The sequence below is a fragment of the Podarcis bocagei genome (assembly GCF_964188305.1).
Source record: "Podarcis bocagei genome assembly, chromosome: 13".
NCBI classification, from domain to species: domain Eukaryota; kingdom Metazoa; phylum Chordata; class Lepidosauria; order Squamata; family Lacertidae; genus Podarcis; species Podarcis bocagei.
The window spans coordinates 1796249-1809617 of record NC_138138.1 but is presented as its reverse complement, the minus strand read 5'-3'; the positions used below and the strand labels follow the sequence as shown (position 1 = coordinate 1809617).

The 13369-nt window shown below is 50.5% G+C and overlaps 1 protein-coding gene across 5 annotated transcripts in view; it reads right to left on the bottom strand.

Moving 5' to 3' along the window:
• Positions 1-1610: 1610 nt before the first annotated feature.
• GIT2 (GIT ArfGAP 2) overlaps positions 1611-13369 on the bottom strand; it is a 42299-nt gene continuing 30540 nt past the window's right edge. For 3 of the 5 annotated variants that reach the window (XM_081168519.1, XM_081168521.1, XM_081168520.1), the window contains exons 16-20: positions 8470-8552; positions 7060-7242; positions 6261-6389; positions 4285-4348; positions 1611-2170 (exon numbers count right to left, since the gene is read on the bottom strand). In XM_081168519.1, the coding sequence (XP_081024645.1) occupies positions 1958-2170; positions 4285-4348; positions 6261-6389; positions 7060-7242; positions 8470-8552 (672 nt within the window). In that variant the 3' untranslated portion in view covers positions 1611-1957. The remainder of the gene's footprint in view (positions 2171-4284; positions 4349-6260; positions 6390-7059; positions 7243-8469; positions 8553-13369) is intronic. The other 2 variants (XM_081168522.1, XM_081168523.1) reach the window with 1 other exon arrangement.

Here is a 13369-nt window from a genome sequence, read left to right as displayed (position 1 = left end):
TTGTCCTGCTGGGGTGGAAGGCTGCAGTGGAATGAGTGGGAGATGAACCCAGAGCACCACAAGGCACCCTTGCACACAGCTCTTGCTTGTTATGAGACAGGTGTGCACAGAATTGGGCATGATGTGCCCACAGGCTGCCCTTTGGGTTTTCCACCTTGAGCACCAAACTCTCACAGGCCGGCTGTAGCCCAAGACTCTTTCTCCATTCAGCAATTCAGCAGAATTTACTAGTGGGGTGGCCCAGACGCACCAAGATGGAGGGAGGGAGTGGGGCTGTCGCTGGACAAAATCAGCTGTTTGTTAAAGGACCCCTGCCAGAAATCACTACACAGCATGCTGCATGCTGTTGGGACCATCCCAGAAATCTCTCCCCCAGACACACACAATGCAGACTGGCCCCCCGAACTGCCTTCCCCAGGGAAGACTCCCCTCAAGTGGCACAAAGGATGTTCTGAAGCACTGAGGATCAGACTGGGCAACTGGGCATAAGGGGGGAGAGAGGCTCCTGACCCAGACCTAGTTCTCGCCATAGAGGGCCATTTAAGACCCACCAAACCCAACAAGACAAACCTGTCACCGCTCCCTCAAGGCCTAGCGATGGCAGCAGGGCTTCCATGCAACCAATGTGCTCTAGTGTAGGAACCTCTCTCATGCATGCCCATCAATGGTACCGGTTTCGTTCCATGAAGCACCAGCCAAATTGCCAACCTTGCAGGAATTACTATGATCCTTTCACCAGCAGGCACATTCAGCCTGCCACTCTGGGCCACTCTGCTTCACGGCATCTTGTCTGCAAACCATGGCATCCACTGGACCACTTGGACACCCAACAGCAAAGCAGAGGCTTTCTTAGCCACCCTGCACAGCTGCCCCCTTTCTTAATGTCACCCTGCCCTGCTGCCTTGGTGAACACAGGCACAGTGGCTCTCAAGAAGCAAGGTTGTCGGGGCTCAAATGGGACAGGACACCAAGCCCAGCTCTCAACACCAGCAGTTCTCTTCCCCCCCACCAAAAAAACACAAGACAATCAGTCTCTCACTCCTTCCCAAATCCAGGCAGGTTTCCACTGTACCTTTGCCACCCAAGATGGACCTTCAGTCCCACCTGCAACTAAACACTCCCTGCAGTGCACCGCTCCCGGCACAGCCACCACCAGCAAGCCATCCTCCCAGGAATGCAGATACCCCAAAGGAGGAGTGGGGGCGGGTGAGCAGAAACAGGACAAGCAAAAAATCATTTTCTGCCCTAGGAAAGCTTTGTGGTGCAGTTATGTCATGAATAGCACTTTCTCAAAGATCCATATGAACTGGGGCCAAAAAAAATCTGAGACACTCCCATCTGCTTCCACCGTGGAAAGCAAAGAAGAGTCCCAGGAGACTAAAATATTAAAAGGGGTCGGGAGGCTAGTCTTACCATTTTGTAGCAAGCCTTTGATGGCCTGGTATTTCGCAAGGGGTGGGGACTGACGGGCAGGGATCATGTTGGGGGGGGTGTCCTTACCTACCCCTGCTCTTCAGAGGTTAGTGGTACGTGCAACATAGTGGTTCAGGTGTGTCAAACAGCTGCATAACAAGACTTGGGGATATGTGCCCTGTATCCTGATATGTGCATTTCAGTTCACAAATGGTGCAGAGTGCGACCCTCCCTGCCACTCCCTGCCCCAGATACACACACACATCCCTTTGAGAGCGGTTGATGCAAAGATTGGCTCATGACGTTCCATACACTGACACCCTCTTTACACTGGCATAAAATAAGGCAGTGGGTTACATTAATTCGGGGGGGGGGGTCCTTTTGAGGGGGGGAAACATGCAAAACCCCTTTAATACTGAGATTCCTTTTTTAAAAAGAAGTAATGCACCACCTTAAATATTCCTGTAAAAAACATGAAAATGTTCCGCTTCCAAGCCGACCCTTTGCAGGAGGCCTGCTGCGGAGGTGGGAGGACACGGCGGCCTCAGTTGGTGTTCTCCTTGGTTGTGATGGTGACCAGCTGCTTGGCAGCTTTGGCGATGTCATAGGCGCACTGAATGACCTGCTGAGTGACCAGCTGGATGTCGGCCAGGGGGCAGGACTCTGGCGGAAGGGCCTTTGTGCACTCGGAATGCAGTCGGAAGGCACTGGAGGTCAGCAGCCGCAGAGAGGTGCGCACCAGCTCAGACTTGGGCTTCTGGGGAGGACAGAGGAAAAGGGGGGAAAGCATGACACAGGGGGGCAGGCACCACCCGGCTAGAGCAGCACTTCTGCATGAACATCAGAGGCAGGGGGCTAAAGGAGCATGCAGAGAGGAAGATAGGTCAAAGTGCCAAATATTTTCTTTCCACTGCAAAAATGTATCAGCAGTTGCTTCCGTTGTGTGCACCTAAGACAGTGGTGGTGAACCTTTTAGAGACCAAGTGCCCAAACTGCAAACCAAAACCCACTTATTTATTGCAAAGTGCCCAAAGTTTTTGAGCTTTCTGGGGGAGAGACAGAACAGAAAAATTGCCGCGGTTCTCGCCATCTCCCTCCGTCTTCTCCCCTCCCACCAGATGCGCTGGGCGCGCTCCCCGGCTAGCTGGCTGGCTCGTTCTCAGGCTGATGCGATGGGGAGGACGGAGCACCCCTGGGGCCAGGTGAGCGGCGGACAGGAAGAGAGGGAGAGCGAGAGCCCCCACCCCAGCCAGCCAGCCCAACAGCCGTGCCTGCCTGCCTGCCTGCTACCTGCCCGCGATCCCTGTGTGGTCTTCCCCATCTTCCTCCCTCCCTCCTTCCCTCCGGCAACGGCAAAGGGGTGAGGCTGGGTTGGGCCAGGCACGCAGATAGGTGGCAGGCACAGGTGCTCTCCTAGCCCAGGCAGGTCAAGCCCAAGGGAGACGAGGAGCCTGCAGAGGATTGGAGTGGGGGGTGCAGAAGGGAATGGGTGAGGCCTGGCTTGGAGGGGGGAGCTGGGAACTACCACCCAGCACAGGGAAAAGTGCAGGAAAAAAATCACGAGGGTCAAATAACAAACACTGTTAGGTCCAATCAGAAACACTGCTGTAGCCAATTGAAAAACAGACCAATCGCCGAACACAATCGCTGGCTACCAGCAAAAAAGAAAAAGAAAAGTTCCGGGTTTAAGCAGTGGATGCACGCAGTAGCACGGGGAGGAGCAGGAGCACAAATGGAAAAAACAACAAAACAACAGCGCGGATGGGTCGATGGCATGTGTGCCAGCAGTGAGGGCTCAGCGTGCCCACTCTGGCACGCGTGCCATAGGTTCACCAGCGCTGACCTAAGAGGATTTACGGTTAGGCCTGGAGAAAGGCTTCATCCAGGGAGCTGAGACTGGCTCCAGTGTCCTAGAATCAGAACTGTAGCACTGGAAGGGACCCCCAGGGGTCATCTGGTCCAACCCACTACAACGCAGGAATCACAGCTAAAGAATCCCTGACAGGCAGCCATACAACCTTTGTTTGAAAACCTCCAGTGAAAGGGAGCCCACCACCTTCTGAGAGACTCCCTTACTGTCAGATAACTTTTCCTGCTGTTTAGTCAGACTCTCCTTCTTGTCCTTTGACTATTCACTCAGTGTGAGCAAACCTGGATTATTTCTCGCTGTGTCGCTCAGCCAGAGATTCAGGTGTGAGCAGCGGAATTTATGGCATAAGGTTTTACATCTCTGTATACAAAATGATTGTGTCAGAATTCCCTTTCTCTTTAGATCTGGTTAGATGTTACCAGTCTCTGGACATTAAGATGATTTACATAACTATAATATATTTTATTATTTACAAAACTCACAATGAAATATTGCATTTAAAGAAACTAATAAGGACGGGATGGGAATAGAGAGCTTCACGGCTGGCAAAGGAGCCCACTCTGCATGCAGACCCTTTGTCCAAAACCCTACAGATCTGCCACCCATCCATGGAGACAGCCGGTGCCGAGCTAGAGGGACCCCTGGTGTGTCTGGCCTAAGACCACTTCCTGTGGCTGGTAAGAGTTCTCCCAAGAGAGCCTGGTTAGAGTGCCGGGCTAAGACCTCAGAGAGGCCAGGGTTCAAATCCCCACTTGGGCAGGAAGCTCACTGGGTGTGACCTTGGTCTCTAGTCACTGCCTCTCTCAGCCTAACCTACGGTACCTCACACAGCTGTTGTGGGGATTAAATGAGGAGTGGGAAGAACCATGTAGGCTCCCTTGAGCTCCTTGGAGATAAAGGTGAAATGAAATAAGTCCTCTGGTCCTTTCCACAGGCTGGCCACCACAAGGGAGTCCCTGCCGCATTCAGAGCCCCCCTCTGACCTCTGCAGGGCTACTCACTTTTGGAAAGAGGGCAGCCATCTCCGTCACTGCCACGCGGATCCTTTCTGAGCAGGGGATGTAGCTGCAAGGGGAGAGAGGGGGCAGGTCATTCTAAGGGAAGCAAGTTCCCCCACCCCCAGGGCCACAAAAGGTGACATTAGTTGCTGCAGAGGCAAAGCCGTTAAAAACAAGGGTGTCCACACATCCAGGCCCACCTCCTGCCCCTTGGCAAGTGGCCACACAAGACGTACAGATGCTGGATGTGGAGACTTTAAAATAAAAATAGTAGCCAGAAGAAAAGCTTTAAGTTGTCTCAAAGAAAAGCGTCTCATTGTGCTGGGAGAGAGCAGAGGAGATGCAAACTGTCCCTTTCAGAGAGCAGTGGTCCTAAGAACTTAAGAAGAGGCTGCTGGATCAAGCCAAGGGCCCACCGAGTCCAGTTTTCTGTACTTACAGGGGCCAAACAGATGCCCCAGTGGGAAACCCGCAAGCAGGATCCAAGCACCAGAGCCCTCTCCCCTCCTGCAGTTTCCAGCAACTGGGATTCAGAAGCACTGCTTCCCCCAACTGTAGAGGCAGAGCAGAGCCATCGTGGATAGGAGGCACCAACAGCCTTCTCCTCTGTGGTGGCAGCGGGGAGGAGGGGCAAAACGTTTGTCATAGTGTCCAAAATTGCTCCCCAAAAAGTGACGTGATGGAGTTACAGGCAAGCAGGGCTTGGAGCCTGTGTGCCTGAAGTGCCAAGACCCACACAGCCCACAAGATCCAACTGGTGCACGCAGAACTGTTAGCCAGGGATTGTGGCCCAGCCATGTGTGCATTAGTCCCCCAGTCAACACACACACACACACACACAAACCTCCTTGCTACCAGCTGCATGCCCAACCTCCATGCTCCTCCCCAAACTCAAGCCACAGAGAGACAGGCAGACAGGTGAGATGGGGAGCTGGGTCAGTCATGGACGATTATGCAGGAAAGTTGCTTGAGGCAAGGAAGATCTCATCTAAAGCCCACCAGAGGTGGAGACAGATGTGGAGCCCAAACAGTTGCCGCCAGACCCCAGGAGGATGGTGATGGGACCCAGGGAGCAGAGTCATCACGGCTAAGAGCCTTATTCTCCTCCCTGTATTTGTCCAATGCCCTTTTAAAGCCATCCAAGCCAGTGGCCATCCCTGCCTCCTGTGGCAGTGAGTTCCAGTTTAACATGTACAAGAGGGCTGGACAACTTGTGCAGCCCTCTAGATGCCATTGGACTATAGGACCATGCTGGGAGTTGGAGTTCAACTGTGTGTGGGAGGGACACACGTCCCTCACCTGAACAAGAAAATGAAAAGCCCATTTCAGCCAGCCCACCTAGGATCAGCAGAGAGCTCCTACTGTGCTCCAAGAGCAGCCAGGACCTTCCTAAAGCTCCCTTGCACCCTCCCAGTCCCTGCCTCTTCGCACTCATCCTGTTCCCAGGCCATCTTTCTCCATGGTTGAGGAGGGGGTGTCCCATCACCAAATACCAGGGCCTCAACCTTTTCCTTTAGCTCTTGTGGGGCTTCTCAGAGGTACAGGATTCTTCATCTGGATTTAGGTCTCTCTTTCAGACATCAGCTGCCTGCGCTTCTGTTTTCTGCCCTCAAGTGAGCTCAGAAAGTCCCACAAGGCAAGTACAACCTGTGATGAAACACAGGGTGCCAGCTGAGCAGGTGACACCCCTGTGGATGGTCAAAGAAGGTTTCCCCTTTCACTGCTGCACATTAGGGTACCAGGGACGGAGCAGACAAAAAATGCCAGGCTGGATGAAGGAACCCTCCCCCCGCTTGCTGGCCCCAAACTGCGCTCCCATCAAACCCCAGCTCCTCTCCCAAATGGGGCTGAGAGGCTGGGCCAGGGTGTTCTGCAGCCTTTCTTGCATAACCGCTAAAGACCCCATGCTTGGGAGGGGAGGACCCCAAAGAAAGAAAAAGGACACTGTGCCTGGGAGGCAGGGACAGAGGCCAGAATACCAGGTGGTGGGAGGGTCAGGCTGCCGGAGGGTCAGAGGCTGCAGAGAAGCTCGCTCGGCCCATGGAACCAGGGGACTGAAACAGCCCAGGCTGTGCCTAAGCTTGGGGGCGCTGCTGTGCCTGAATGGCCTGGGCACCCCAAGCAGGAAAACCAGAGAGAGAGAGAGAGAGAGAGAGAGAGAGAGAGAGGTTTTTCTGCAGTTAACTCAGCACAGGAGCACCTCACAGTCCAACGGAGCGCTTGCAGAACCAAGGAGCGCATAAAGCTGTCATAACCTACACTTTTGCTCAAGAGGACACACATGTGACTCAAGCTTCTCCCCTCCCAAACTCCCAGGGTCACTTCTGCCTCTTGACACCCCTCCAACCCCAAATGGGGCGAGCAGGAAGGGGCGTGGGAAAACCCAGGATACCATCAGATACTTGTGTAGCTCAGGACTCCTCTTGTAGACACTACCCTTTCCCAGCTAAAGAGGAGGAAGGCATGATTATAAGCACCAGATCCTGGCCTGTTAGGAGGTCCAGAAGGATGAAAATAAAAGCTGCCAGTTGCCTTGGATGGAAAAGGTAGCAAAGCCAGCCAGGTGCACAATAATTTGGGCCTCTCTTTCTTTAAAGAATGAAGGACGTCAACCCACACTTGCAAGACACACACGCATCATCATCGCTCTGCATGCTGCCTCATCTAATTGATTCCAGGATCCCTCCTGATGGGGGAAGAGCACTTTTGCTCAACGCAGACCAGGGTACTCAAGCGCTTCTTCCAGGGACCTCCGCTCTGACTTCCTGGCCTCCTCACCTGTCGTGTTTGTTCTCCTGAGCTGCCCGCAGAAGCTCCTGGATGTTCTTGGTGATCTGCTCTGTTTTCCGAATTACGTCCTCTGTGCTGGGGAGGCTGGGGCTGGCATCTGGGTCCTTGGCCTCGGAGGGGGGCCCTTCTCCCTGTCGGAAGGTGCTTCGCTGCCTGGCCTTCCTGCTGATTCTGCCAACACACACACACACGCGCGCGCAAGCGTTTCAGAGGGCCACTTGCCTGACTGGCAAATCAGAATCTCTGCCAAGTGGCCAAGAGAGAATTTCCAGAGGATAACTGTTTTCCTCTCCCTTTGAAGACTGATATGAAACAAGCCACTAAAGAAACTGGGGGTGGGGGGACATCTGCAAGGCTGCCAACGGTGCTCTTTGCTCTCCACCCCAAGTCCCTAGCCAGCTGGGCTTGGCTGTCAGGTAAAGAAAAGGCAACCTCCTTCACCCTAAGATTCATCCTCCACTTGTAGGCAGTCATGAACAAGGCCCAGAAAAGATCTGCTTCCTGGAGGCTCTGGCTCACTGCCTACAGCTTTACCCAGGGCCATTTGGGGAGAGAATCGGGGAGGCGGGGGGGGGGGGGGGCTTTTCTTCACTCACTTGTGAAAATGCAGCCTGGCTCGATTACAGGAGTCCTACTGAGGCATGTGCTCAGCAAAACTTCCTGCCCAGTCTTGAGGGTTGTCATGTTGCGCTTTGAAAGGAACTGAAGGGACCCTGTGTTATCTGTGGACTTTTGGCCGCTGCTGGACTTCAGGTCCCACAATCCCTGGCTGCTGGGAGTTGGAGTCCTGCAAGAGGTGGAGGGCCTCCAGCTGGCAGAGGAGGCTGTGTGTGAGCCCAGCTACAAACCAGGAGGACAGGGACAACACTGCTTGTGGGGGACCCTCCAGAGGCCACAGGACTCCAACTCCCAGCAGCCCCTGCAGCCAGCATGGGCAATGCTCAGGGATGACGGGAGGCTGGAGTCCAGAAACCTCTGGAAGTCGTCATGGGTTTCCCACCCATTTAGATTTCATATAAGCCCCGTTTTAAAACAGCCACACTGGTTGCCAGCTCCTTACCTGTCCCAATTCAAGGTGAGCACATTGGGTGTCCAAAGCTCCAACCCACATATACACCTCAAACCCAGGAAAGACCTTCTTGGGTTCTGACCTAGGGACCTCCCCCCTCACACTGGAGCCTGCAAAGGCTGAAAAGGCTCCTCTTGACCCTGGCCTTTGTCACCTGAGACAAAGTTTGTAGAGCCCACCTTGCTTTTATGCTTGTAAGTTGCTTAAATTGGCTTTTCATATGGTGTTTTGATGCTGCAACCTGCTCTGGGCCCTTACGATGAAGTGTGGGTAATAAATACTAATCAACAGTAATACTCATACACAGCCCATGCTCTCCTGATGCCTACCCTGTCTCGTCGGGCTCCAGCGCAGGAACGGCATTGTCATAATCCCCTTCAGGCAGGCTGCTCTGCTTTTCCAGTTTGGATGCCTGGAAGAGAAAGGCCAGGAAGCAAGATGAGCGCCACCAGATTCATAGATACAGCCAGACAAGATGCTCTTCTAGCCAGACCTTTGCTCTGCCTAACCCAGGGCTACTTACTCTCACTGCTCTCAAGCAGAGGGTCCGTTGCCCCCACTGCTACTGCTGTCCAAACCTTTTAACTGGAGAGGATAACCACTGTCCTCATTCCAAAAACACCAGCGTTTCTCAGCATAAGGCTATGCCAGCCCTCTGGGCTTCCATGTACTGCATGGACAAAGTGATACATTCACCCTCCAACTTGAATGCACTGGGGTCAGCCAATGGACAGACAAAAGAAAGTCCTTCTTTGCACCCTGCACAGTTAAAACTATGGCACTCTCTCCCACAAGAGGCAGGGAGGTGCCAACCTAGCTGGCTCTAAGAGGATTGGACAAATTCCTGGAGGAGAGGGCTATGGATGGCAACTAGCCCCCCAGGCTATGTTCCACCTCCGTCAGAAGCAGCTGCTCCTACAAATAACCGTTGCCAGGAATCGCAAATGGGGAGAGTGTCACTCTTGCGTTTGGGTCCAGATTGCAAGTTTCCCATTGAGGTGTCTGGTTGGCTGCTGTGAGAACAGGAAATTGGACGTGATGGTCTTTGGCCTGATCCTGCAGCGCTTGTCTTATGTTTGTTGTTGTGCTCTGTTTAAGATAATCATGGTAACTGAAAACCCTGCTAGATTTTGGCCACTGCTGATGCTTTAAAGTGCTGGGAAATTTCTTGTTTGGGGAGCTCCACCCCTACAAAGCTGCAATTACCCTCTTCCCTGTTTTGCCCTCTGCCTGAAGGATTTTTGAACTAATTACCTATGAAGTGGACAGCACACCATGGAGTAAAAGTGATCTGGGTATCAGCTCATTAAGGGAGGGGTTTACATGTGGGTGGATGGGAAGACCCAACACCCGTTTCTCCAATACCTACAGAACACTTTGAGGGCAATTTAAGAGCAGAGCAAAATCCAGGGAGACCAGAATAAATAGATTATCAGATTCAGAAATTAAATTCTGGAAGGCTAAAGGACAGAAATATAAGGAACAGGCATCTCCTTGCACAGATGGTATCAAAAGCACACTTTTGTCATCTTGCTTTTCCATGGTTCTGCACCACCAGGAGAAAGAACCCCTAGGAAGAGGACGGATCTCCCCCATTGCCTTCTCCGCCCTCCAACTGCCTCCCCCCTTTTCCTTTTCCTTCTTGCTTCATCCCTCTTGGTGGCACAAGCTAAATTCTGACCCTGCGGTGCCACTTTAATGACAGGTGATTCTCTGGCTGCCATTGGCTGAGCTGCTCTGATATCACTGAAGGGGCACGTCTGCTGGAAGCCAGGAGTCCTCACTCTTAAAACTTGCCGTATCTCTGCTCACACCCTAAACAGAGGTGGATGGCCATCTGTCTTGGATGCTTTAGTTGTGATTTCTACATTGCAGGGGGGTTGGACTAGGTGACCCTCAGGGTCCCTTCCAACTTGATGATCCTGTGATTCTTGTCGACTGCATCCTGTGCAAATCCATCTGTGGTCTGCCCCCCCCCCCATCCTGCTTGGCTCCTCTTCTGGACTCCCCTCCCCCTGGCTTTACTACGTTGCTCCTTAAGTGGAACAGCCCCCGACACCCCCCAAGAGCTTTATTCCCTGCTGTGACTTCTCAGCTGCGCCCACCTCCCAGCTGTCACCACAGGCCCCTGCCCAGCTGCCTTTCTCCCTCTCGGATTGCCAAGCCCTCCAGGGCTTCTTTGCCCAGGTGGCCAGCAAAACCACCAGCAGATTGAGCAAGAGATTCTGGGGACTGCCTTGCAAGCATTACAGCCTCCCCCAATTTCTGGTCCAGCTGGCACAGCAGCCCCTCCCCCAACGCAGAACAGTTAAACCTTCTCAGGCGGCTGTGGCCACCTCTCAGTCTCAGCCAGCGCTCCAGCTTGATCTGCCAGGCAGCTTCGCAGTTCAAGCAGCTGAGATAGAAATAAGGGGAGGCGGGGGGAGGCACAGGCATGGTGGATCCACAGTGCCAGAAGCTCAGGCATGGTAAAATCTGAGGGGTGGATAAGAAGTGACCCTCCTGCAGAAGAAGGAGAAGGAACAGCTCTGCTAGCAGAAGTGGGGGCTTTTCCAGGGAAGATGTACTGTACACAACCCTTTGTGTGTTTCTGTATGCCAACCAGGAGAGAATGGAGAAAAAAGGCATGGAGGAAGAAGAATAGCTGGTCACCAGCCCATTCCTCCCTGCCTAAAAATAAGGGAAAGAAAGATACACACATGCACGCGCAGGCACATGTGCACAGTATAAAAGCAGGTTCTTATAAAAAAAGAAAGAAACCCACAATGTTGTTGTTTAGTCGTTTAGTCATGTCCCGACTCGTGTCCGACTCTTCGTGACCCCATGGACCAGAGCATGCCAGGCACTCCTGTCTTCCACTGCCTCCCGCAGTTTGGTCAGACTCATGCTGGTAGCTTCGAGAACACTGTCCAACCATCTCATTCTCTGTCATCCCCTTCTCCTTGTGCCCTTCATTTTCCCCAACATCAGGGTCTTCTCTTCTCATGAGGTGGCCAAAGTACTGGAGCCTCAGCTTCAGGATCTGTCCTTCCAGTGAGCACTCAGGGCTGATTTCCTTCAGAATGGAGAGGTTGGATCTTCTTGCAGTCCATGGGACTCTCAAGAGTCTCCTCCAGCACCAGAATTCAAAAGCATCAATTCTTCAGCGATCAGCCTTCTTTATGGTCCAGCTCTCACTTCCATACATCACTACTGGGAAAACCATGGCTTTATGCTTTTTAAGATGCTGTCTAGGTTTGTCATCGCCTTTCTCCCAAGAAGCAGGCGTCTTTTAATTTCATGACTGCTGTCACCATCTGCAGTGATCATGGAGCCCAAAAAAGTAAAATCTCTCACTGCCTCCATTTCTTTCCCTTCTATTTGCCAGGAGGTGAGGGGACCAGTGGCTATGATCTTTGTTTTTTTGATGTTGAGCTTCAAACCATATTTTGTGCTCTCCTCTTTCACCCTCAATAAAAGGTTATTTAATTCCTCCTCACTTTCTGCCATCAAGGTTGTGTCATCTGCATATCTGAGGTTGTTGATATTTCTTCTGGCAATCTTTTTTTTAAAAATAAAATATTTATTAAAATTTTCAAAAAATTACAAAAAAAGAAAAAAGAAAAATACAAAATAAAAATGGTTAAAAACAATTCAATCTTTCCGTCACATATTTTTCATTTGCTTATTTCCCGGACCTCCTCACGCCTCCCTTTTCTGTATTCCAGTTCAAATTGTTAGTTCAACAAATCCCTCCCCTCTTTATTCATCTTAGACTTCAATTTTAAAATATTGTGACATTAAATTTTTACCTATTAATAACCATTATCACTTATTCCCTTGTAACATTACAGCTAAAGACCACTTATTTTCTATCCAACATCATACTAACATTCATTAATTTTACAATATTTCTGTAGATAATCTTTAAATTTCTTCCAATCTGCTTCCACCGACTCTTCTCCCTGGTCTCGGATTCTGCCAGTCATTTCTGCCAATTCCATATAGTCCATCACCTCCATCTGCCATTCTTCCAAAGTGGGTAGATCTTGTGTCTTCCAATACTTTGCAATAAGTATTCTTGCTGCTGTTGTAGCGTACATAAAGAAAGTTCTATCCTTCTTTGGCACCAATTGGCTGACAATGCCCAGGAGAAAGACCTCTGGTTTCTTCAGGAAGGTATATTTAAATACCTTTTTCATTTCATTATATATCATCTCCCAGAAAGCCTTAATCCTTGGGCATGTCCACCAAAGGTGAAAGAGTGTACCTTCAGTTTTTTTACATTTCCAACATTTATTATCGGGCAAATGATAGATTTTTGCAAGCTTGACTGGTGTCATGTACCACCTGTATATCATTTTCATAATATTCTCTCTTAGGGCATTACATGCCATAAATTTCATACCTGTGGTCCACAACTGTTCCCAGTCAGCAAACATAATGTTATGTCCAACATCTTGTGCCCATTTAATCATAGCAGATTTGACCGTTTCATCCTGAGTATTCCATTTCAACAGCAAGTTATACATCTTTGACAAAATCTTAGTTTTAGGTTCTAACAGTTCTGTTTCTAGTTTTGATTTTTCCACCTGGAAGCCAATTTTCTTGTCCAAATTATATGCCTCCATTATCTGATAGTAATGAAGCCAGTCTCGCACTTTATCTTTTAATTTCTCAAAACTCTGCAATTTCAATTTGTCTCCTTCTTGTTCCAAAATTTCCCAATATTTTGGCCATTTAGCCTCCATATTGAGTTTTTTCTGAGCCTTCCCCTCCATTGGTGATAGCCACCTTGGGGTTTTGTTTTCAAGTAAGTCTTTATATCTTGTCCAAACATTAAACAATGCTCTTCTGACAATATGGTTTTTAAATGCTTTATGTGCTTTAACCTTGTCATACCACAAGTATGCATGCCACCCAAAAACATTGTTAAATCCTTCCAAATCCAAAATGTCTGTGTTCTCAAGAAGCAGCCATTCTTTCAACCAGCAAAATGCTGCTGATTCATAGTAAAGTTTAATGTCTGCCAGGGGTCTTCTGGCAATCTTAATTCCGGCTAGGGATTCATCTAGCCCAGCCTTTCGCATGATGAATTCTGCATATAAGTTAAATAAGCAGGGAGACAATATACAGCCTTGTCGTACTCCTTTCCCAATTTTGAACCAGTCAGTTGTTCCATATCCAGTTCTAACTGTAGCTTCTTGTCCCACAGAGATTTCTCAGGAGACAGATGAGGTGATCAGGCAC